Source organism: Cicer arietinum, chromosome 3 (assembly GCF_000331145.2).
Source record: "Cicer arietinum cultivar CDC Frontier isolate Library 1 chromosome 3, Cicar.CDCFrontier_v2.0, whole genome shotgun sequence".
Classification (NCBI taxonomy): Eukaryota; Viridiplantae; Streptophyta; class Magnoliopsida; order Fabales; family Fabaceae; genus Cicer; species Cicer arietinum.
In genome coordinates, this window is record NC_021162.2 from 67,788,126 (window position 1) to 67,814,126 (window position 26,001).

Sequence of the window (26,001 nt, forward strand, 5' to 3'; positions counted from 1 at the left end):
TATATATATAATTTTTGCCTCTCTCTTTCTTCACAATTCTATCCAAGAAATCATTCTTAAAGAATAAAAAATAAAAGGTTTATATTGAAAATAACACCACAATGATTTAGGTTATTTTCTTGTTTTTTACTGGAGATAAATGGTTTTAGGATCACTTTTTATCCGAAATCATCCCTTCAAATTGTATTTTTTTTTTTATTAATTTATTTAAATAAGTGAATTTTATATAAATTTAATTTTTTTATTTATGATTTGATCATTTAGATACAATATTTTTAGGTTTTTTCATCTTAGTTTGTTGTTTTTTTGTTTTATAGTTTTGATGTAGTATTCGTTTGATTCATATTAACAAATTAATTTTTATCAATTACAAATTTTAATTAATAACTTTGGTAATGTCAATAATAGATATCTGGAAACACATGTATTATAAACATTTATAAACACTTGAATTTTGTCATATTTTTCATATTTGTAGACATATTGTCATTTTGTGCTATTAACTTTGGTGTTGTGAGTTTGTTCACAAATTCGTCATTTCTGTTAATAAAAAATTTGAATGTGTATTGCATTGGTGCATTCTACAATTTAAATTAATAAATATCATTTTTTTTTATAAAAAAATAGAGTATAAAATATAACTTCTAATATATTTTTATTTAAATATTTCTATTTTTTTTCTAATTAACTAACACCCTTAAATTATTTGTTTGCATTTTTGTACTTAAAAAAAGCACTTGTTCCCATTTTTCTAGCTGTTATGGTTTAGACAATTTAAGTTTCTCACACACATTAATCGGATCTCCACAAGTTAGGAAGTTTCTATCACATTGAAATCCAATAATTTGAATAATTTGATGAGTAGAGATATAATAAATAAAAGTATATTAGTTGAAAAAAATAATTATTGTTGTATCAATATTGTAAAATGATATATAATTTAAGTGGTACATATGAATACTGATATTTATTGTATTGTAATTTATAACTTATGACATATGAATAGTTAGACAAAATATTATATAAAAAAATGTAATAAAATTTATGTTAAAAATAAATTGCAAGTATACATGATAATAAGAAAGATGAAGAATGCTTGTCATATCAATTTTTTTTTTTTATGTGACAATATTTGAATGAGGTGACATAATATTTGATGACATATCTAAAAATTTATTTTAATATATATATATAATATAATAAATAATAGATTTCAAATAGATTGTTTATTTATTAAAAAAAATATAGTCATATTACAAATTTGTGTACATAATCATTGAACTAGATACTATAAAGAATATTTCATTATTCAACACCACAATTAAATCCTTATTGATAATAAGGACATCACAATCTTAGATAAAAAAATAAAAAAAGACCTCTTATTAGTTTTGATAAATTAAATATTATAAAAATAATTATAATCAAAGATGTCAACAAGAATGGTTGGATGCACTTCTTATCTCCACCATAAAAAAAATGCTATTCACCTCATCCTCATTCTTCAATTTGGGGAGCTTTTTAACCCCATCGTTGTCCCCCACAAATCCCCATAGCCCCACGGAGACTCCATCAACATAAAATCAAGATTCTAAATGACATATTTATACGCACGCGTGTGTGTGTATATATATAATATTAGGATGTGGTTTTTGTATGGTGGGTGTATGATCCCCTCCTCATGCCCACACTATATTCAAGGGGACTTTCTCCCTTGTCTCTATCCCCGCAAGAAAAAGTTTCTTGTTCACGAGACTTCAAATGAGATAGTCCTCGGGGGAATTTTTACTTACAATTGACATTCCTAATTATAATATACTTTAGCGATTTTCTTCATCAAAAATATGTAATTTATCTATTCAAATCATCATCTAAACTTTTGTAACAGACTTTAAAGGATTAATTTAACAAAATAAATAAATAAACTGTTTGAAACATTAAATTTAATAAAAGGACCTATGATGTATCTTTTTTTTCAATAAAACTTAATAGATTTTATTTTATATATCTTTTTAATTGTATAATCTAATAATTTTAATAATGAAATCGCTGAGATATAACTCTCGTATTTTTAACATGAAACAATCTTATTCAATGGGATATCCATTTGTTGCAAATTTTATCTTGAAATGTTATATTTTATTTTGTTCTTTTACTTTTTCTAAACTTACTATTTTGTGGGGGTCGAATTCACTAAAAATAAAATAGAAAAACTAAAATAATAAGTTTGAGAAGAAAAAAAAAAGTTAAGAAAAAAAATGTATTTTAGACTTTTTTTCACTTCGTTCAATAACTTTTTTTTTTTGTTTGTATTTTGTTCAATAACTTTTTTTTTCTTCTATAAATAGGATAATTTGTTCCATAACTATATGATGTATTTATTATTAATTAATTTTTTTCTAAATTACATTATATATTCCTCTTTCCGCCTATATTTATTTTTTCGGAAAAAAGTGCCCAAATCCAAAAGTAACAAAACTACAACGGGATGATTAGGAATTAAAATTTCGGTACAATCAATTCGCAAAAAATAAAATAGGGAAATTAAAATGACGAGTTTGAGAAAGAAAAAAAAAAAGAGGTTTCAGAAAGTGTATTGGAGTTTTTTTATTTTACATTTCCTCAATAGCTCAATTATGTATTTATAATATAATAATTAATTGATTCCTAAGATCTCTACCTTATATATTCATCCTTCTGTCTAGATTTAATTTTTGTGAAAAAAGATGGCCCAAATCGAAAAGGAACAAAATTACAACGGAATTATTCATGGAGTTGAAACTTCAGTACAATCAAATCAACTAGCAAAAGTAACTAAGACCAAAATTTTCTTGTAATACATCAAAACTTGAACCCCTAATTTAGCTTATGTTGACTAAAGCATGAACATTATAATTGGTTTCACGATAAACATTATAAATTTTAACTTCCCAATTTATTTTAAGTATGTGAAGAAGTGTTCTTATGAAAAACTCTTACATGTAACTCTTATTGTGCCATTGCCACAACACATGACAAGCAGTGGCCCAAATCGCTGGCCAATCAACCATGGATGAGATATCAAAGCCCAAAGACATATTGGCATTAGGTTGCACCATATTAGACCAAATAGAAAAGGCAAAGGGGGCAATCACGATTTAAAAAATTAATTAATTAAACGTAGTCAACGTGCCATTGTCATATCAGTATAGGACATTGAGACACGTCTTTGATAAAAGATGTCGGTCCTACAATTTTCACTTCAGATTCAGTGTTTACCAGAATGACTACCTATGTTTCCTTTGATCAACAATAAGCCTTCCCTGCGGAGTTAGCCCCATAAAATGTCTTGTCTTTTTTAGGACTATTAAGATGTAACAACTGCTTCCAATTGAGATTACCATCCATATACTCAAAGTTGTACAACAACCGGTAAGTTGATGAAATTGAAAATAGCCTGCATTGTTGAATCACTTATAAATTTTAATATTATTATAACAAAATAATAAACAATTGACTGTTTACACTTTTTTTCTGTCAAAACAATATATATATATATATATATATATATATATTACAAACTCTCACAAAAAGCTTTTGGTATTTAATTCCCAAAATGAATTAAAATTGGACTAAATGCCTCAGCAATTCAACACAAAGAAATACTAAAATTGCATAAATTAGAATTTTAAACTAAGAGTATTACATTACTACCCCCCCTAAAATTAGTTTCGTCCTTGAAACGACGCGTCGATAAACAAATCAGGGTGTTGTTTCCTCATCTTGCTTTCCAATTCCTGAGTCGCATCTCCAGTAGTATATATATATATATATATATCAATTGTCAGATCAAGATTGTATGTTCCAGGTTTCAAACTCATTATTTTAAATTTTAGAAAGAAAAAAAATAAAACCAACTTTAAAACATGAACTCTCTTGTTTTGATCAGATGACCGAGATGTCTATGTAGACACATTGCACACAATCCAAATCATTGTCATACTAACGGTGGTGGGTTTGGGTATCACATAGAGACTTATATCTTAGAAAAGAAAACAGGAAGTTACTATAAACATCTATGCCCTTCTTTACTCCCTTTCTTCTTTTTTTCATCTTCATCTTCATCCTGTCTCCAGTCTCTAATATGAATGCATGTTGCTAAACATAACCTGAATGATTAAAATAACACTAAAGCATATCCAAATATAAATGGCCAAAACGTCATAAGACAGCATTTATGTTGCAAGTTGTACAGTGATATCTAGATGGATGGTTTATGTTGCAAATCTTGAATGCTAGTGGAGGCCTATGAAGGAAAGTTGTTAGCAATTATGAGGAGTTAGAGAGTTGTCTCTATACATGTGCATCCAAGGTAGCATGCTTTTATTAGCTCTAATTTATGGCATATAATGTGCTGACTAATTTGACCAACTTAATGAACATTCAAGCACCTCATGAATGGTTTCTATCATTCAGGTTGTATTTGAAAATAATAACTAATTTAACTATTTACTCCTAAGAAAATTAATCCCTCAAGTGAAGGCTTAATTTTAGCAACATGTAATTAGTATGAATCTTAATTGGAATTGAACCATTCATTTTCACAAATGTGCCATTGGACACACTTAATGAAAGCAAGAGGAAATCAACTTATACAAACTCATGATAGAAGAATATCTACAAAATTTTCCAAAGTTTTTTAAGTGATAGTATCTCTATAGAAGACTATAGAAGCATAGTCTACTATGAATCCTCAAAACTACAATAAGCCTTTTTTTGTTGTTGGAAAAAGCATATGAAAGTTACAATAATAATAAGAAGCAACCATAACAAGCCTTAATAACCAAACAAACCCTGACTTGTGATGGCAAAGTTCCAGCAATTCCAAGTGCATCATGAAACTATCTGCACAAACAAAACCTTGCTCACTTGCAATCTACACCGGCTTCAGCAGCACGTCGAGGTTTGCTTTTACGCCTGCTTCCATTTTGTCGGAATCCGGTAGACTTCACCAAATCAGCAGGGCTAGACTTTGCTCGGACGCCATTGTCCTCTTTCATCGGTTCTATCTTTTCTTTAACCTGTGAAGAAGACCTCTTCCTTTTCCTTTTATTCACAGTGATGACTTGAGTTTTCAAATCATTGCTGGAAACATCACCATTTACATTCTTCTCATCTTTCTCTATCTTTTCAGCTACTTCAATTTCTTCGTTTTCATCCGTCAATGGCTTTAACGGTCTTCCTCTTTTTCTGTGAGCCGGGAGTTTATCCTCTTCATCACTTACAAGATCCTCTACAATATTAGCAGATTGCTTCTTCCCTTTTCCTCGGCCTCTTCCCATTGTCGAAAAACCTTGTTGAAAGAAAGTACTAAATAGTATATCTACAAGAAATCTGCACAGACAAAACAGTTATACTTGAAAGTCCAAACAAAGATAAAAAAACTTAATGACAATGAAATTTGTCAAACTTAAACCATGATGTTTAAAAGATGGTAGTTAAAACTGCACATCAATTTTGTGAGATGCTACTTGCCAACCACTTTTCCACACTTCCTCCTAGATGCAACAACTATAATTTGCATCAATTATTAACAGAGATCAAGTATGCAATTATAATCTCTCTTAAGTTTTTTACAATGTTATGATCAAATTATGAGCACATCAGTTAAAATTCTGATTAGGGCCAAAAGCAAGGACTTCAAGATATTTTTACACATGCTAAGTTTTTCAAAAAGACCTAAACATCATTCACAAAAATAATTCAGTTGTCAATAATCAGAAACAACAGACACAAGCACTGTAATTGCATCCTACACTACTGCTGAAATTCTGAACAACCAATCAAAGGATCAAGTTATCTCCATTCTCACACAGTAAATTTTACAAAATACATAAAGCAGTGAAAATAACATTTCAAATCATTCTTCATATCAACAGCAACAAAAGAAAACCATATCTCGGATCAACTAATCCTAAACAAAACAAATGAAGCCCTTTTCAATTTCTTGGCAATATTATAGAGAAACCCAAAATGCAAAACTACTCAATTTCATAGCAAAAAAACCAAAAAAAGTCACATAAACACACATAATATGATGTTTTTTCAAAGTACAAGTTCGATCTCGTAGTAGGCTATTGTAAGAAGAAAAAAAATCTATAACAAAAAGAAAAAAAAATCTAAACTAGTTATTTATTTCATTATAAGAAACAAAACAGATTATGATAAGCATCAGATACACACACACGCACACACAAAAAGCAATAACATGGAAAATATAATTGAAACTGAGGAAACAAGAGATGCAGAAGAGAAATGAAACTGACCTTGTATGTTAAATCAACTGTATACATCTCAAACAAAACCCATTTTAGAAAATCAGATTAAAAGTGAATAAATCCAAATGAAAGTTTTGATTTTTTTGAGTGAGGGATGGTAACATAGGAGAAAGAGAGGTGAAAATATTGATCTGATGATAGAGAGAGTGAAAAAAGGGATTTTGAATTAGAAGGTTAAAGATTGAGAGTGAAAAATGGAGAAGTAGGTTAGAGTTAGAGTTGGAGAAAGAAGTAACCAAAGAAAGAGCTGCATTGAAGCGGAAGTAAGATGGAAAGAAAGAAACATACAAAATGGAAGATAGCTGGAGGAGTTATTCTTATACACACACATCAACTACTTGTGTGTCTCAAAGATTAATTTCTATTACTATAAAACTTTTTTATACTCACATTTAATCTATTCATCTCTTATGTTCATTTTTTTTGTAGGTGAACTATTTTTTATAGGTAAATCATTTAGAATTTAATTCAAAATAATTAAATATAAAAAAAATTACATCATATTAAAAATTACTAGATATTAGATATTATATCTAACAAAATTCTAGAGTATAAGAATATTTATCTTTTTTAGATCTGTTTTGAAATATTTTTTATAAATATCTATGTGGTCATGGATACATATTAGATTAAATATATGTAATTGGTGTTTGTAAAAAAACTTTTTTAATTTTTTTTTAATTTTTTAGTCTTTGTAATATTATTTTTACTTTTAGTTATTGTAAATATACATCATTTTCTTTATGAGTCTTGTTAATTTATTTTAGTCTCAATAAATTTTATTTATATTGAAATCAGTTCCTCTAATATCAATGTAATATTTACTTTAGTCTTTTATTTTATGTTATTCGTATTGAATGGAATAAAATCAAATATTTTATATATTATATGGATTTAATTTTTTCAATATAAGCAAAATTGCATATACTAAAATAAACAACAGAGGTCGAAAGAAAAATGTGATATATTTTCAAGAATAAAAAACAAAAACAAATTTTTACGGAAATTAAAAGTAAAAAATTATATATTTACAAATAATAAATACATATATTTTTTACAAAAATTAAATACATACTTAAACCTATAAATTAAATACAAACTCCACTGTACTTATATTTCATAAATAAAGTATAATTTTAAATAATTTGGATATTCATAGACATATAATTTGGTATTACCCATCTGTTTATAAATATTGTTTGACAGAGAAAATCTGTTTAAATTTGAAATATCATATTATAGGGTATTTTTTACGGCATATCCAATTATAAGTTAATGAGAATTGAGAAGTGACAAGAAAGTATATTAAACTTTGAAATGTTGTTAGCATTTTTCTTCATACATATTTTAAATCATATTGACATTAATCATAAATGTATTCACACAAACACAATCATGTTTAGATAACAACAAATTTATTACACTACAGTTAATAAATAAAAAGCATAGTTTTTAAAAAATATGTTTTTTAACAAAATTAAAACTTGTTACTGACTGGTGATAATGATATTAAAACAAAGTATCATGATTTTAATAAAATACAAAAAAAACTATAATATTAAACAAAATAAATAAAATATATTACATGCTACTTAACCTCAACTAAAATACAAAATGATAAACACAGCTGAACTATTGGACCCGCCATCAAGGCTAAAACCATTGTCCGGTTGTAAATTTGTAATGATGTGATTTTATTTTATCATATAATCAAAGGCTTATTCATTCATATTAGACTATATATGTTTGCTTAAGAAAAGTTTACGGATTTGAAATTATGAATTCTATGGGCTATTGAAGCGAGCCACCTAATCTACATCTAAAATTCTAAAGTTAGGATATGAATGGTAGTTAGTTAAATTAAATTCGGTTGCTTTAAAGTTTGCATTTGAATACTTTTTGCCCCCAACAAGAAAAGCAGAAATTCCAACTAATCTTGTGGAGGAATCATAAGTCAGTAGTAATAATAGCTCAATGCCACGGATTTTCTTAATTTTTGGTTTTTATTTAATAAAAGTTCATATCAGATACATGACATGGTTAAATTATTGTCATCAAAATATACTAGATATGATCAATTACTTGATTTTGAAAGTTTGTTGGAATAGTTTCAGCTGGCTCCTGTATAGATACTATTATGTGAGGGATGAGGTTGGAAAATAAACACCAATGTTCTAAGTCACATACATTTGGAAGTTATGTCCACTGGCTTAAATCAATTTAATGTGATAATAATAGTGGATATATGATACATCACCAGTAGAGAGAAGATTGAACATTCGGCTAGATGCAATAAATATGGAGTTTTCTGCAACATTTCGTTTTCTAAAACTCTACTTGAAGTCTTATACCAATACAAATACAATATTTGACCAAAAACATCAAGTAACAGATTTAGTAAATAAATAAAAAAATCAAGTAACAGATAATATGTTTTCTGTCTGAACAGACATGTTTTCAATCAATAAATTGAATTAAATTTGAAATACAGCTCGAAATATGATCATTCGATCTTTTATCAATTGTCAAAATTTGGTGATCGCAGAGAACCTGAATCCATGTATTTTTCTCCTATGGTGGGGAAAAATGAGTCATGTTAATGTTGATAGCCTATAACTCAATGAACTTGGTTATACAGTTTACAATTATTAAAAAAAATAATACAGTTTCTCATGAATATGGGTCCCCTGACTTTGGATCAGAACCACATGAATTGTAATCTCCAATGTCCTCGAGGCAAGTGAGCATATACATTCAGTGAAGATGGTGTATCTATGCTGCTTGCTCATGAATGCTGCTATTCTTTAGTTGTCCCCATTGGTTTCGTGTCAGCAATTGCAATGGTTTTGCAATTCTTGTTATTGCAAAAAAAATTGTAGTCAACTGCGTCTAATGCGGCTTCAATTGCAGTCACATTGCAGGAACAAAGACATAAAAAACTTTGATATCATGGCCCAAATTGCTGTCGCTGACCTCTTTAAAACTTCTTTTTCTTAATACCAATTTCAGTTCAATTGGTAAAAGAAATTGCCAGATTAAACCATCATTAAGCATGCCAGAACTGACTATGATTCATTCGTCTTCAGATTGAATTTCTTTCTGCAAATCTTCCCAAACTTGAAGGCCAGATGGATGACGATTTACATACTGTTGTATGAATACTTTATCTGTGCATGCAATTATGGTGCTCAAAGCAAGCCCTTGCTCTGCAGCTCCTTGTTCTTTGAGCCAGTTATACATTGACATCCTAAGCTTAAATCTTATAGGTGTATATGAAAGATAAGATGGGAAAGTCACTAAATCTGATACAGAATATCCTTCCTTAACAAGATACTCAATTTTCATCTTGACCCTATCTGTATTCTGATTAAGAATCTGAGGCGAAACTCTAATCATTCTACAAACATCCTCACGCGTCAAACCAGCTTTAACAATAAAATCAAATCTCTTCTGAAGCTCAGCTCCCTTACCTCTGAAAACTTTAATCGCAGAATTCATTTGTTTCGTGTTTTCCACATATCCTAAGCTCGTCAAGAACTCCATCTTCCGCGCCCTCGATTTCTCTTCTTCCGCTTCCTTTGTGCTAACTAAAGGCTGAACTTTTCTTCCAAGAACCCAATTTTTCATTACATGAGGATTATCCTGCACCATTTTACAGAGACGCCGCTTCCCAACATTCAAGCAACCGAGCAAACTCTTTGTTGTCTTGAGAGTAAAGGAACCTACAAATAATGTGTGAGACTGAAAAATCTTTCCAATCTCTGCAGCTTCCATCTCAATTTGTGTAAGCAACTGAAAGCACCGCCTCAAGTTGGCGAAAAAATTGACCATCGGAATCTGCGGAAACTCGAGAAACACGAGAGCAATTTGGTTCACAGACAATCCAAATTTCATCAAAAAGCCAATCATGGAGAGTGTAGTACCACCCGATTCCTCGAAAACAACACAAGGACGACGACGAATAATCTCAGCCAACTGTTCCTCACTAAAATCAACATTTGAAAGCAAACACAAAACCTCAAGCATGAAGCCCCAATTGCAAGAAGCCTCATCCAAAAAATGCCACTCTATCCAACAACTGTCACCATCACCACATTTGGAAACAATACTCTTCAACTTCTCCACAACCTTAACAAATTCAACATTAACATCACCAACCAAAAGGCATGGACTAACAGTAATAGCATCCACTAAAATGGAAGATCCAATACCCAAGTTTTCATAAGCCGTAAGCTTCGAATTCAAAACCCCATTTTCAAAGCGAAAAACTTGAGGCGCTAGTTTGAAAAACTTCCACATTTTGGATCGAGGAACACCATAGTTACACAAAATGTGATAATTTTCCATCAAAAGGGTATCATCGTAAAGAAAAATCATGCCGCGGGGAAGAAAAGGTGCGTATTCAGAAGGCTTCAAACCCAAACTCTCGAAAAAGGGTTCGAATTCGTTGATAGGGTGGTAACGCAGGTAGCGAGAAATTGAGCGCTTGGTGTTTAAGGATTTATCGTTTTTTAGGGTTTCCTGGACGAGATTTTGAAGGAAAAAAGGTGAGTTTTTGCACATGTTGTCTGCGTCTAAGAACTGCAAGCTTCTTGTGGAATGAAGATATTCTAGTAATGCGGATTGGGCTTCTTTGATGGTGGATTTTGAGGGAAGTTTGGGTTTTGTGGTGTGAAATCTAGGGTTTAGTGAGGGTTTAAGGTTGACATCGAAAAATGTGAATGTTGTTAATCTGGGTTTTCTAAAGCCGATCATGGCGAATGAGAGAGAGAGAGAGAGAGAGAGAGAGGAATTAAGATACGGTGTCGTTTAAGTAATGAGGTGAGAAATGAGAAACAAAGACACTCACCACTCCACTGTATCCAACAGCTCAGGGAAGGGCTCTGTCTTTCATTTTTTGAGAGCGCAGACCGAACCTGAACCTGTTCCAATTTCTAAACCTCTCAAAAAGTGCCACCACCACTTCCATTGGAGTACTACTTCTCAATGTTCGAGACCATAAGTTTTCGCAGTCAAAATTGAAAATCAGTACGCGAATAAGGTCATTTCTTCTATTTTATATTCACCCTGTTTATTTAATTTTTTTTAAATAATTTTTATAATATCTTTATTTTTCAATATATCGTTTTTAATAAACTTTTTTGAAAAATTTCAATTAAAAATTATTTTGAGAATTTTTTCATAGAAATTATTTTTTCAAGATACGTTATTTTTTTTAAAAAAGTAATTTTTATCATATTAAAATATTTAATAATAAATATATCAACTATTAAATAACAAAATTACTTTTTTACTCAATAACAAGTGAGTCTAAAATAACTTATACAATTTTAAAGTAATTTATAATAAATCTATTTTTTAATCTTAAACAAATGAGTTCATATTTGAAATTCAGATCAATTTAAAAATTAACAGTTAAAAAAATAAAAATAATTTTTTTACTTTATAATTAAAAATACTTAGTAGTTGAATTTAAGTGGTGAATGAATTTTACTTAAAGACAAATTATTCAGAAGATTTTGAGTTTAAATCCTATTTAGAATAATATTTGAGAATACTTTACATGCTGAACTCCGAATTACTAAACCCTTTTTCCTATAAAAATTAGCAGATTAAGACCAAATAACCATTCAATCTCAATCATACAACTACCAATTTTCCGACCGTGTGAATGTAAAATTCGAGTGTATTGTGTGGTTTACATCGTAATAAATTAGTATTAATATAGGTATAATTATTTCTTCCATGAAATATAAAGATTATTAGTCTACTTCATTTGATAAATAAATTGAGTTAAAAAAGTCAATTGTTTAAATATGTTTTAAGTTGACAAGCAATAATAAGTCACCACACTAGCATTTCATACAATTACTTAAATTTAAAATACATTTTCATTCATCGTATGTTTATGCATAAGTAGCAGGAAAAAAAAAAAAAAAAGACAAGTGAGGTATATATGTGGTTTCATTTAAGAATCTCAGTGGAGAATAAGTTCTGTTAGTTCATGAAATATTTATGGACCCCAATTGTGTGCCCCTGTCACCAACCAGCCATTGTGGCCTTTTAATATCTTGTCTTCTCTAAAGTTTCAAAATCACGCGGAGCAGGATGGTATATTTTACATATATTACATGGACTAAACCGTGGGAAGTAAACACCTCACCAGATAAAGGCTTACAATACATGCATTGAACAAACTGTGAACAAATAGTCACGAAACTTAAGGTAAATGACTTGACACTTAAGATTCCCAGTTACAAATTATTGTCCCATCTAAAGTATATTCAGAAAAAATCTATTAAAATATTCTAGTCACAGGAGATTCTGACCTAGAAGTACAAGTAATAAGAATGACAAAACTCTACAGAAGGGATAGCACTGAAAAAATTGGAGCAGAGCATATCCACAAATAACCAATGATGATATGACAGGAACTAGGGCCTATTAAGAATTGAATATGACAGCAAATATAGAATTACCAATATCACAATGTCCAGTAAAATATATTCATTGCTTGGGATAGTAATAAGGGTAGCTGTTTGTTCCCAAAGATTGAGTTTGCAGGAGCCCACGTTGGTCTTTTTTCACAGAAACCGGATTATAAGGACTCTGCCCTTGTGTTGTATAAGAAGAAGGTGCAGTGAGTAGACTTGGATAAGGAGCTGCAGCATACGGTGCAGCAGTTTGGGGGTACGTATAACCGACTGCGGTGCCAGAGTTTACACGAATTTTTCCAGGTTGCATGTATCCTGGGGTTATTGGTAAGGCTGCCATTGGAACTACTCCTGCAGGAAAAGGCATTTGACCAGATTTACCCTTGTGGGAATCAGCATATTTTACTGTTATTAATCTCCCCTGCAATCAAACAAGAACAATATGTAATAACTGCAATTTTATACAGCATGAATTCTTAAGCAATTTCTGGCTCTGATAAGAAATTCAGCTGAAAAGATCATAAACTCTAAGTCTAAAGCAGTCAATTTACCGTGCAAAAATTATCATGTAGTATGAATTACATGACATTTTTCAGTTTTCACCGCAAGTGCATTCATTATACTTAAAAGAGACTTAAGCACCTAGTAGTATATGCTATATTCCTTATAAGAACAGTATTTGATAGACAATTTAATTACAATAGAGAAAGAACTTCCTCCAAATGAACCACATGAGTCGGCCTTTACTTTTTATGGATTGAACATTTAAAAAAATTCAGCTCTACATGCAGAAAAGTAAAATCCAGTTATGCACAAACCGACAATTTTTTAATTGTATTTTCACTCAAAATAACTACACCGCCTAGTTCACTCAAAATGATCTTGCCATATTTCTTATTGCAGTTCCAAGACATTTTTTGAGCATAAAAATAAGCATATCCAACAATCACTGCTAAACTCAAACTTTGTATGAAATTTCAATCGTGTTCTTACCCCAAGAGTCTTCTCTGGGTCATCTATGGCCTTCTTTGCAGCCTCTGCTGTCTTATACGTAACAAAGCCAAATCCACTACAGATAAAAATAATAATAACAATACAGGTTACAAGAAAAATCAGGTAAAAAATTTACCAACAAAAATTAAAAACAAGAAATATTAAATCCAAATTAAGCATGTCCCTATTTTTACCGTGATTCATTTGAATCCTTGTCATATGCAACTGAACCTTCCTCTATACTACCATGCTTCCCAAAATAGCTGAGAAGCAGTTCACTTGTGACTTCTGGTGATAAGCTTCCAATATAAAGCTTTCTCAGGGTAAGATCAGGAGCACTACTACTTGTTCCGCTTAGGCCCTCACAAGCTAGATTACATACAGCCAATCTTCCCTGAAAAGAAAAATTCCTAAAATAAACAAATGGAGCAGAGCAAAGATGGCTACAGACAGTCATACACATTATTGACTCAATTAAAGTGCACCACTTACATACAACAAAACCACAATTCCATGTATTAAGAAAATAAAAACTACAAATAACACAGCCGTGTTTAATTGGTTATCCAACTTTGGTCCAAAAAATTTCACTTTGCTCAAATGTTTTCTCATATTAAAAAATCATGTTAATATTAATGGCAAAACAGTAAAATGTAGGAAACTTAAAGGTGAAATGAATTCTGAATTTGGTATGCCAAAAAAGCACAGGCAGGCAAAGTACTACGTCATAGATCCTAAGCGGGCAAAATGAACAAACCCTGATCATAGGACAGTTAACTGGAACCAATACATCCTTCGAAACCACATCTGAGAAAATCTCTTTGATAAAATGCCATTGTTTGGGTAGTAGCGGCTAAATTGGTTATTCGAAATACACGTATGAGAGGTGTCATCCCTCAAGTCTAAGTCAGTAAAGATGATGTTTCCAAAGTGAAACATAAGATTCATGCATCAAATCATAACAAAATTAGCTAAAGCTTACTTCAATTAACTTGCTAGGTGCACTCAATGCATTCTGAGCTGATTCCATATGTTTGTAAGTGATAAATCCATAGCCACGAGATTTTCCTGTAACTTTATCATAAATCACAGCTCCTTCTTCAATTTCTCCATGCTCTTGAAATGCCTGGAAAAGAAATACAATATTAAGAAACAATCTACAAAGAAGGAAGATTTTTATTTTTTAGAATCTTGATTCTTAAGATCCGAGACAGGGTACTGGGTTGAAAATAGAGGAATATGGGAGTTGCCATTCCATAAATAAATCACATTGGGTGTATTCTAAGTGACATGAAAAACAACATGCATAACACCCTAAACACAATCATCAATACACTCACAGCTCGCAAAGTTTCTGAAGTGATATTCCACGCCAAACCACGAACAAAAAGCTTTCGATTGGCAGGATCAGCACTCGCAATACTTTTTATTTCTTCTGCAATTGAAGGATATTGGGACCCTCTTTATGCCACAACATGCAAACAAACACACATGCTCACAGTCAATCACACAGCATACAAGTGAGAGTAATACTTTTAAGGCCCTCTTTAAGTGAATACAAAGATGACAGATGCACATCATATGTATGTGACCAAAAGAGGATTCTATGTCCTGGTCAAATGAAGACAAATGCCTCACTCATCGTAACAAATTCAAAATATTTAGCATTTATGGTTTGATTTCCATATTTTATCTATTGACAGTTGATGTCTTCTTGTTATAACAAAATTATATTTGCCAATTTAGGTACATATTGAAAAAGGGAATCGCATCAACAATATTTAATCAGCTAGATACTCCTAACTCGTGTGCACCCACCTTTAGGATCAAAATTATTGAAATGGAGGGAGTATATAAGAGAAAGGAGTGTGATAAACTAAAGATTGTAAAATAAATGTTAGAAGGGGGTAAAAGTAACCAAATATAGTGGATCAAATAAATGTTGGACTACCAATTGACCAAAGAATATATTAAAAAGTACAGACTTCTTTATAAAAAAAATGTTCTGACCACCACGCAACATCAATGCACCAAACATATTTAGCTTATAATCATACAGATCCTTGTGAAACCTTTGTTCACCACTTTAACATCCTGGACCATTGGAAAACCAACTATTCTCATGTCATTGCCAGAGCAATCCCTTGGTAAGGTGGCGCGCTTGATCACCCCTCTCAGCAAAGTATAGTGGACCTGTTTCCCAGTAGCACTATCATATGCCAATACTGTGCAGACTGCAATACACAGCAGCAATCACATAATCTGACACTCCATCTGCCTAAACAACTTTGCATCCTTCCTCATATGCCAAAGCCAGTGCCAACCTCACTGGACCCGTGCGGCGTCAAACACCACCATGCACTGGCTGTTCTCTGTAACCATCAGAAGCCATTTGCTGCACCGCGTTATCACTATTGTTTAGATTTCCTTCTAACTATTGATTAATGTCTTGTGTTTTCTTTCACTAAGCATGTGATTATGATGATTTTGATATAATAAGCTAAATATGTTTTGTGAGTAATGTGGTACAGTCATCATAAGAATATTGATTTAAAAAAACTGTATAGCATAGACACTGACACACATTCAATTTCTTCCTTTTTTTTCCCCTCAAATTATTATGGGTGGCATCGTGTTAGTGTCACAAACGTGTTCATTGTCACTGTATAATTTAAAAAAGATAACTTGGTACTCTAAGTTCTATTAGGTCCACCGCACGTGACACTGCCCCAAATTTCATTTGCACTCATAAAAGAATATTCAACAATTTCAAACTAAGTTCACACTTAAAAGGTAGTTAAGTATTAAAAAAGATAAAAAAAAATAAAATAAAGACGCACAGTTTAGCGAGAAGATCAACGAGCTGAGGTTTAGCAAGAGGTTCGATGAGAAGCCGAATATCTTCCTTGGAAATTAATTCACCATTTCCCGTTTCCTCTAGCTTTCTCTTCTTCAAATCCTCCATTTTTTTTTATCTTACCTCCGTCTCTTCAAACATACACTATTCACCCAACCCAGTGTACCAGGTTTGTAATTGGGCTTTCTTTCAAAAAATATTCTAATTGGGCTTTTCTTCCTATGAAGGCCCAAGTCATCATTACTTTATTTTAATAATTACTGATTAACTAGCAAAATTCAGTGCATTCATACAGGTTGTGCGTGTTTGTATCTATTTCAAATTTTGAATGCAGTCATTCATTTATTTTTGAATGTAGACATGATTACATTTTGAAATATAGCCATTAAACTTATAGGCTTAATTGCTTGTCAAAAGATAAACACACTTGTTCACCACATTATATGATGCATCTTCTTCTTCTTTTGCTTCACCTTTGTTTCAAAGCTAACATTTCTGATAAAGAATTTCTATCATTCTGCGCACTTTTTTTCTTTTACACATGAAAAGTTGATGATCTTGGATCTTCTGGAAATTGTCACTTCCTTTTGTGTCAACGATATTTTCTTTGGTTCGTAGTAGTTCTATCTTTTTCGTTGAATATCTAACATTAGTTTCAGCTTCTTTCTCTCTTGTTCAATTAGTGTTTGCAAATTTCTCTGCATCTAATGTTCCATCACAACAATATTAGTTAATTCATTTATTTTTGTATAATCTTCCATCACAACAACATTGTGTAGTATTATTACCTTTAGTTGTTGGGAAATACTCTTTCGAATCTCTATTTGCAATTGTCTTGATTCCTCTATTTGCATTTGGCTGCTAGAAAATAGAAAAACAATGAAAAGAACCGACAAGTATTATTAGTAAAACACTATGGTAGAACTCAATTACTGAATTTATGTTACATTTTGTGTTGAAGCTCTGTGACTCCATCTATTCTATGTCCTTCCTCAGATTTTTCTGAAAAACAAAGATAATTGTCTCACAATATTATTTAATATTTGAGAATGAACTATATATGCAATGTCGTAATACAACAAACACTAGCAAAGTAGCAATGACAAAAGTAATTTACCTTGCAAAGGTTTATGAAAGCGTGTTGTAGACCTACATTTCTGCAAGGCAATCACATAAGAAAAATGAAGCCACAACAACAACATTTACGAACCCCTCATACATAAAAAAATGTTCAATGGAAATAATTTTACCTGCAAATGACTTTTAATATGAGAAATGGATAGTAAATCTGAGTTCATCATATCTAGTATAGCCTTAGGCTTTGCCCCTGCAATTAACCAATGAATTAATTGAGTTAGGTAGCAAGAAGTTTCTTAACTTTATGTGTAAGTGTAATTAATATTATTACTTATTTACTTAATTAAACTTACTTTCTGGACCACCAAGGTGATTAACAATCATCATGAATGGTTCATGCAGTTCTTTGGTCCATCTTACTCTTCTTTTAGATTTATGAACTTTCCTAGTGCTAGAGTTGCTAGAAGTGACACAAGCAATTCCATAAAGTTGAGGACTCTGCTTTTCTGACTTTGTACATGAGCCACGCCAAGACTAAATACATATCAACAAAACAATTAGGGAGTTTCTATATATCATCTTAGAACAAGTCTCAAATCACTCAAAATGGTAAACAAAGGGACATCAAGATTATACATATTGACTGAAAACATTTTAATTTTGTACTTTACTTTAGAGGGTGGTAAAATGTAATTCAAATAAAAAAGTGGAGTTGAGATATTTGCTTTGGAGGGTTTGAATGTATTAGAGTCGTGGAGTATTTAAAAAAAGTCTATGTTTTATAAAAAAATTCATATCGTAATATTTTCCGAATTTGTAATTTTTCTAACTAAGAGAGGGAGACTAATCATATTATCCACTTAGCTAGCCATGCCAAGAAAAAGTACAAATCACCTAGCTAGTCTTTTTTTTGTTGAAGAAAAACAAAAGGCATAACACAACTCCATATCATTTCATATGTAAATAGTTCAGATAAAATAAAAATTACAAGCCACAAAAAAAGAAAGTACAAATTACCTTAGATCTCTGAAAGGAAATTTCAAGGGGCCTTTCATCTTTAGAAGCATCACTCCTCAGTAATTCATCATGTTTATGTGGAAAATGGTCATAAAATGTTATATTATTACCAGACTGAAAATTACTATACTCTTCTTCAGAACAATGACTATCTGAACTATTAGACAACAAAGATTCATCAACAGAATACAAAGAATTTGTGATCTGATCAGAATTGAAGTTATCTCCAGAGGTTTGACAAATCAACATTGGAGGATCTGTTATCTTTGGAAACTCAAAACATGACCAATCAGGAACTTCAATTTGATCTTCATCATAATATTCTTCAGTAGCTTGAAAGCTAACATGTGGTGTTTGAAGATTAGTAGTAGTGACAATGTTGTTGCAGGGTGATGATTTGATTGGCTCAAAATTCACCTGTTCTGATTCAACAACCTTAACTAGGTTGTTAATTCCCATATAAGATTCCCATTGAGTTCCAAACATTCTTGACCAATGTTGATACATTGTTCCCTTACCTTAAATTTTTGTAATGTTCATTTAATTACATGTCAAAACTTATATATTTGAGGACAGAAAAAGCCAAAAGGACATTAATTAACAACATGTATATTTATTTATTTATCTATACAAAACCTCAAATTGTTGTTATATATAATTTTATATGAGTGTGATGAGAAAAGAAAGAGAGAGAGAGTGATAAACAGTAAGGAAAAAGTTAGAAATGTATGTAGACATAATTGTGTGTTTGTACAAAGGGAATTTTTTTGAATGTATGAGGACAACATTTTTGTTCAAGTACATTATGACTCATGAAACATATACTATAGTATTATTGCATTGTAGCTTCAGAGAGAAACTAATAGTCATTCACTCTTTAAGTTAATAGAAGAGAGGCATAAAATGTTAAATCTGTTGTGACTCAGCAGCAGTCAGCTTAGCAATATGCATTAGCACTTTGGATTCCAGGAAAAGATTTTATGAGAGAGAGTGTAAATTAAATGTGAAATTATTACAAGAATAAGATCCTCATCAGCCCTCGCCTTACTTAGCACTTTCTTTCATTTCAACCAATATATTATACCTCTGATTAAAGAAAACTAGTTCTAATTTTTTGGGTCTTAAATATGAATTTTATTTCAAATTACTTAGATACAAATTTAATATTATTATTTTTAAATATATATATATATATATATATATATATATATTACTAATATCCTATATACATAATAGTCCTTTTATCTCATAATGAGTGTCGTTTAAAGTTTTTGTAAATGTTTTAAAAAATACAATAGTTAAAAGAAGTAGAAAAATTATTTTACCAAATTATTCATCTTAATTATTGATGAATATTTTACTATTATCAATACAAAATATAATAATATTTTAGAAGTTTAAGATAATTATTATATTCATTGAAGGGTAGTATTGAAAAAAATTAATTATAGTTGCATTGAAAATTATGAATGATATTCATTTAAGATAATTTTTTTTAGTCTGAAGACTTAGTATTTTGTGTATGTTTATATGAAAAATAAACAGTTTGTTATCTAATTTTTCTTAATATAGGTGAAGATTGCTAAATAAACTTATAATGGGGAGAAAATGTTGAAATTAAAATAAAACAATAAATAAAAATGTATAAATAAGAGATTTATATTGGGCATGTATAACAAAATAAATACATAAAATGCTAGATGTTAAATATTTATGTTTACTCAGAGAGAATAAAATGTAACAACAAGGTGCAAGAATATGTTCAAGTAATCGGATGTGTTCTATAATGTATCCAGTACATTATAAAAGTCAAATTTTTCTTTTTGCCGAATATAAAACTCAATTTTATTCTTATGGTCTAGTTTTTAAAATTGTTACGTTAAATATTATGTTTTAGATTTAAATCTAAAATTTAGTTTGTGTTACTTACAGTAAAAAAAATTTAATTATTCTTTTTTTATTTTTTATAAGAGATAATAAATTTTATTATAATTAACTCAAATAACTGTAAAATATCATATTAGAATCTAAAACAAGACGTTAAATTTAACTATTGATATTTGCAGAATTAAGGAGAAAAAGTTGAAAATTAATTTACTTTTTTACTCACAATTGAAGATTTTATATTATCGTATAATTTCCATTTAATTGTCTAACTTCATAATTGCTATTTAATTGCCTTATTTCAGGTCATGATCTATATATAATACTAGTAGGTATTTGACGTCAAAAAATACTATAATAGATATTTTAGCAATTGCTCTTTAATTGTTATTTTTTTTAATGTAGGTGGTGACAGAGCTTCTGATGATGATGATCGAGAGAATGTAAATAAAAAAGATGAGTATGTAAAAAATTTACAACAACATGGTAAATAATATACAACAATAAAATATCTATCAATATAACAAAATCTATAAATATAATAAAATTAATATGTCTGAAATATTTATGTTTTTATAATTTTATGGAAGTCAAAATCATTAGTTTGAATTATATTTAATCAAACAAATATATCATTACACCAAAACAACAAACAATCCTACTGTCATACTAAGATGATGAATTAAACTACAAAAAATACAAATAAAAAAGTTAAATATGCAAGGAAATTATTTATTTAAATAAATAAAATAAAAAATAATTTAAAAGAGTGATTACATATTAAAATTTGATCCAAAAATACTCTCTTGAGTGAAAATGTATGAACCGATGAAAAGAGGAGAGAGGACATAAGGCGGCTAGTTCATTTGTCTATTAAAACTTTCTATTTGTTATGTTATAGTAACGGTGAATGTATAGGAAAAATGTTTGAGTATATTGACTTTTATTTAATACATATTTTATTTATTATTTATAGACAAAATAGTTAAAAAAATTCGTTTATAATGAAACTCGTACTCGGATTCAAAAGATAATATTCAATCTAATAGTTTTATGATCCGTGAATCAGATTTAAATTAATATATATTCTTATGATAATAACTTTATATATTGCCGGTATGTATATATACTTTCTACTTTTGTTAGCATTGACGATGACATTAAAAGGTCCTGTTTTTATGTACATATTTTAATAGAGGGCGCAAACATTCTCAATTCAATTTTTGTTTTCTTTTTTATGATGGATACAGAATTTTATTTAGAATGAAACGATATATTTAGAGGTGATCAAATCATAAGAATATATGTACCCAAAAAAATCATTAAAAAATATTTTTTTTATAAGGACAAAACTATTATTAATAATTAAAGTGACGCTACTTAAACATACTACATATAGTCTTGTTACCGTTAAGAATCATAGTTGAGCCCAAAAAATAAAAAAATAATTAAAGAGAAAAATAAACTTAAAATGATTATTTGATGAATTGTTGTTATACAGTTAGAGTATGATGCACTTTTATATAGTGTAATTAATGTAACTAATCTAACAATTTTCATTTGACCATAATTTTAACTACCTCTATTAGTTATTAAATTGACATTCCATGAAACATATAATCCTATGTATTTTAGTAACTCAACGTTTATTAAAAAAAAAAAAACCTCAACGTTTATACATAAAAATTAGCATCACCAAATTTATCTTGACAAATCCCAAGACCCGTTTTAGAAAATTTTCTAGCACACCTTGAATTGCACCTCACGAGAGCATAATCCTGTCACAGTATAAGTCATGTGGTCCCTGTTGTGGAGACCTATCGAAAGTACAAGTGCATATGTCGTAGTTGGAACATGACAATCCTAAAATACGAAGTGTATTTCCAGCATAAGCCACACATTGTTTAGAGCACAGAACATTTACCCACAATCTTTGTGCAAGTACCTTCTACTACTGTTGTTAATTGCGCTATTTCCCCCCCAAAAAAAAATATAAAGTTAGTTAGATTAGTACTTTATTATTAAATAATTAATTGTTAAAAAACCATGGTAATGGTGGAGATCAGACTTACCTGTTTAATTTGGTTCGCCATTAAACAATGTTAAAAAAAAATACTAAAACTCTTTTGTTAGGTGTATTTATAAAGTTAAAACAAGTACGTACGGTCAACACTTTCTACGACCTAAAACGGATTTTAAAACAATACTTTAAAATCCACCTTTTTTGTTTTTTAAATACTTATGTCAATTAGTGTATTTGTTTATAATTATGGATCCCTTTTTTAGACTTAATTATGTACATAAAGGTATTAAATACATTTTAATTATGTACATAAAGATATTTTTTAATATTATAATACAAGTACAAGTGCAGAAATATAATGAAAATTAGGATACCAAATATCCGTTACATGCATAAATTTTAAAAAAGTATTCTTTATATAAGAATAATGTGTTCATATTTGTCTTTTTTATCTTTCAAATAAATTAATAAGGAACATATTTAAATAATAATAATAATAATAATAATAATAATAAATACATTTGGTATATAATTTGAAAATAGACTTGTGTTTTAGGACAATTTGTTTCATTCTAAATTATTCTTAAAATGTATGGTCCTAAGAGCTAATATTTCTGTTTATAATTAAATGAGACACTCTTTAAAAGTAAACTCTTGTCTCCGGACTTTTAGAAGGAATCAAACAGATCAGGCCACTTTCAATTTTCTTTAACCTGTCACGGTCACGGCTTTGTCATGCACGTCATTCTCATTTGCCTTTCATATATATACACACATTCAATTTCATTGGCTATCCTTTATTTATTTAGTTTAAAATGTTCCAAGACTAAAGTTTCTACTAGGTTATATATAATTTATATTTGCAAATTGCAATCCCCATTCCGCCAATCGTTCTGAGATTCCATCTTTTCAAATTTCGTTTTACTTGAGATTGGGTGTCTTACTATCTTTCTTTTCTTATTGTAATTGTATTGTAATATTTTATTAACGTTGAGTTGTTCTTGTAAATCAATATTTAAAAATTATTAAAAAAATTAACGACAATCGACAATATTATTTGTTATATATTTTAATTGACTAGTTAGTTACATTAACCAGTTAAATTGTCTTCTGGTGAAGATATCAATTAATAATTAATTTATATAATTAACTAACCAATTAACGTATCTAATCCGTCTTAGAAAATAACAGTTTGTGAACCTCTTCGCTATATGAATACTGTTGGAATACAATCAAGAGTGGATGATGAATCAATGGTGAAAAATCGATAATTGAAAATTGTAGTGTTTGAGAAGATGATGGAGAAAAGAGAGAAAATATGGAAGAGAGTAATTTTCTGTTTTTCACTATGGTATCAAAATGACATTAGTTTTTAAAACTATACACACAAAGGTATTTATATGGGGTACAATGTGGAACCAATTAATTTGGCCCAAAACAACATTTGAATTATATTTCACTTCCAATACACCACCTTAATTCAAATGCTCCACATTCTTCATGCCTAGCTTCATCACAAGTTTGTTGAAAACCTCATTCGTAACGCCTTTCGTCAACAAATCTGCAACTTGTTCTTCGCTTTTGCAATACCCCACGTAACTGTCCAGAACTCACTAGTTCCCTCAAATAGTGAAACCTCATCTCAATATGCTTGCTCCTCCCATGTGCTATGGGATTCTTAGCAAGGTTGATGGCTGAAACATTGTTCATCAGCAGCAAAACAACTCCTCTCGTGTTGCTGTCCAGCTCAAGCAGCAGGTTCACTAGCCACACAGCTTAGCATGCACATAACGAAGCTGCGATATACTTCGCCTCGCAGGAAGAGAGAACAACCACCGACTCCTTTTTAGAACACCAAGAGATTGGTGCCCCTCCGAACATAAAGACATAACCGGTCGTTGATTTCCGATCATCCTTATCTCCGCACCAATTGGAGTCGGTGTATCCGAGTAATTCGCAACTTTTGCCCATATCATTTGCAGGAAATAAAATTCCACAGCCAAGAGTACCTTTCACATATCTAAGTATCCTCTTAACTGCTGCCAAGTGTGATACCTTCGGCCTCTCCATAAACCTACTTGCAATACCGACACTAAACGCTAAATCTGGTCGTGTATTGCACAAGTAACGCAATGATCCTATCAATCTCCAGTATTGAGTAGGATCCACATCTTGCTCATCTTCACTTTTGTAGACCCATTTCACACCAATAGCATTTTTGCCTTTCGGCAAATCAACCAACATCCATGTATTGTTCCTTTCAATTGATTCCAGCTTTTCCTTCATAGCACACATCCACTTTGGATCGTTTAATGCCTCATCCGTATTCACCAGTTCGGATTCGGCCATTAGAGCGAAGTGAATAAGATCACCCTCATTGTTGATCTCGCTATCTTGGAATAATTCACAATCACGGAGTCTTTGAGGCAATCCTCTTCGCCTTGTTGGTCGTCTACTTGATTCACCTGTTTCGGTTCTGAAAGGTTGCTGTACAGCACCTTCAGCAGGCTGAAAATTCTGATTTTCCTGCAGAAAATCGATTGGCAAATCGATTTCCACCTCTCTAGAAGCTCCAGGATGCTGATTTTCGTGGCATAAATCGATTGGTAAATCGATTTCCCCCTCTCCAGAAGTAAAATTCTGATTTTTCTACAGAAAATCAATTGGCACTTCGCCAGTAGCTCCAGGATGTCGATTTTTGTGGCATAAATCGATTGGTAAATCGATTTCCCGAGCTGATATGGCAGTTTTTCTAACGTCAAACTTCCGTATCTCATCCACGATCACATCTCGACTAATTAGGATCTTCTAGCTACTCACATCAAACAACTTGTAGCCTCCGGTAGGATGATATCCAACAAGCAACATCATTTCACTCTTGTCATCAAGCTTCTTTCGAAGCTGTCCCGGAATATGTCGAAATGCTACCGAACCGAAAACGCGCAAATGACTCAAATTCGGTTTGAATCCAGACCATACCTCTTCTGGAGTCACCTTTTCCAGCTTCTTTGTAGGACACCTATTCAACACATAGGCGGCTGTAGCAACAGCTTCTCCCCAAACCTCTTTCGGCAAATTCTTCCCTTTCAACATGTTACGCACCATATTCATAATTGTCCGATTTTTCCTCTCGGCCACGCCATTTTGCTGAGGCGTATAGGGTGGTACAACCTCACGCACTATACCCTCATCATCACAATACTTCCCAAATTCTCTCGAAGTAAATTCGCCTCCGCCATCGGTTTTGAGAATTTTGAGTTTGTGATCGCTTTGCCGCTCAACCATGGATTTAAACCGTTTGAACACCTCAAACACCTCATCCTTCCTCTTTATGAGATAAATCCATAGCTTCCTACTAAAATCATCAATAAATGTGACAAAGTATCGATTACCTCCATA

General features: G+C 30.7%; 4 protein-coding genes across 5 annotated transcripts; all 4 read right to left on the reverse strand.

Moving 5' to 3' along the window:
* Nucleotides 1-4,608: 4,608 nt before the first annotated feature.
* Nucleotides 4,609-6,680, reverse strand: LOC101502841 (uncharacterized). The gene is made up of 2 exons (XM_004493511.4): nucleotides 6,306-6,680; nucleotides 4,609-5,373 (listed from the first exon to the last, which is right to left on the reverse strand). Exon 2 carries the CDS (start codon nucleotides 5,319-5,321, stop codon nucleotides 4,905-4,907), a length of 417 nt encoding a protein of 138 aa, XP_004493568.1. The 5' UTR covers nucleotides 5,322-5,373; nucleotides 6,306-6,680; the 3' UTR covers nucleotides 4,609-4,904.
* Nucleotides 6,681-8,786: 2,106 nt separating this feature from the next.
* On the reverse strand, nucleotides 8,787-11,341 carry LOC101493291 (transcription termination factor MTEF18, mitochondrial-like). The gene has a single exon (XM_004493655.3). It carries the CDS (start codon nucleotides 11,070-11,072, stop codon nucleotides 9,390-9,392), a length of 1,683 nt encoding a protein of 560 aa, XP_004493712.1. The 5' UTR covers nucleotides 11,073-11,341; the 3' UTR covers nucleotides 8,787-9,389.
* A 1,079-nt stretch (nucleotides 11,342-12,420) lies between these two features.
* LOC101503160 (UBP1-associated protein 2C-like) lies at nucleotides 12,421-16,790 on the reverse strand. Its single transcript, XM_004493512.4, has 6 exons — nucleotides 16,585-16,790; nucleotides 15,085-15,205; nucleotides 14,727-14,870; nucleotides 13,939-14,138; nucleotides 13,745-13,820; nucleotides 12,421-13,172 (listed from the first exon to the last, which is right to left on the reverse strand). The coding sequence occupies exons 1-6, from the start codon at nucleotides 16,707-16,709 to the stop codon at nucleotides 12,825-12,827; spliced, it is 1,014 nt and encodes a 337-aa protein (XP_004493569.1). The 5' UTR covers nucleotides 16,710-16,790; the 3' UTR covers nucleotides 12,421-12,824.
* A 133-nt stretch (nucleotides 16,791-16,923) lies between these two features.
* On the reverse strand, nucleotides 16,924-19,330 carry LOC101503480 (uncharacterized). 2 transcript variants are annotated; one of them, XM_004493513.4, is made up of 7 exons: nucleotides 18,696-19,330; nucleotides 18,032-18,212; nucleotides 17,852-17,928; nucleotides 17,719-17,758; nucleotides 17,549-17,603; nucleotides 17,390-17,462; nucleotides 16,924-17,305 (listed from the first exon to the last, which is right to left on the reverse strand). In XM_004493513.4, exons 1-7 carry the CDS (start codon nucleotides 19,200-19,202, stop codon nucleotides 17,225-17,227), a joined length of 1,014 nt encoding a protein of 337 aa, XP_004493570.1. In that variant the 5' UTR covers nucleotides 19,203-19,330; the 3' UTR covers nucleotides 16,924-17,224. The 2 variants fall into 2 exon arrangements, with proteins under 2 accessions (XP_004493570.1, XP_004493571.1); XM_004493514.4 differs by having other exon boundaries at nucleotides 17,390-17,459; nucleotides 18,696-19,329.
* Between the last annotated feature and the right edge of the window lie 6,671 nt (nucleotides 19,331-26,001).

Coding starts and splice junctions, on each gene's coding strand:
- LOC101502841 (XM_004493511.4), bottom strand. CDS start 5,321: ATGGGAAGAGGCCGAGGAAAAGGGAAGAAGCAATCTGCTAATATTGTA.
- LOC101493291 (XM_004493655.3), bottom strand. CDS start 11,072: ATGATCGGCTTTAGAAAACCCAGATTAACAACATTCACATTTTTCGAT.
- LOC101503160 (XM_004493512.4), bottom strand. CDS start 16,709: ATGGAGGATTTGAAGAAGAGAAAGCTAGAGGAAACGGGAAATGGTGAA. Junction 14,871..15,084: donor CTTCAGAAACTTTGCGAGCT/GTGAGTGTATTG, acceptor TTTCTTTTCCAG/GCATTTCAAGAGCATGGAGA. Junction 14,139..14,726: donor CACCTAGCAAGTTAATTGAA/GTAAGCTTTAGC, acceptor TTTTCTTTTCAG/GGAAGATTGGCTGTATGTAA.
- LOC101503480 (XM_004493513.4), bottom strand. CDS start 19,202: ATGTATCAACATTGGTCAAGAATGTTTGGAACTCAATGGGAATCTTAT. Junction 18,213..18,695: donor TTTCCTTTCAGAGATCTAAG/GTAATTTGTACT, acceptor ATATGTATTTAG/TCTTGGCGTGGCTCATGTAC. Junction 17,929..18,031: donor TCACCTTGGTGGTCCAGAAA/GTAAGTTTAATT, acceptor GGTTAATTGCAG/GGGCAAAGCCTAAGGCTATA.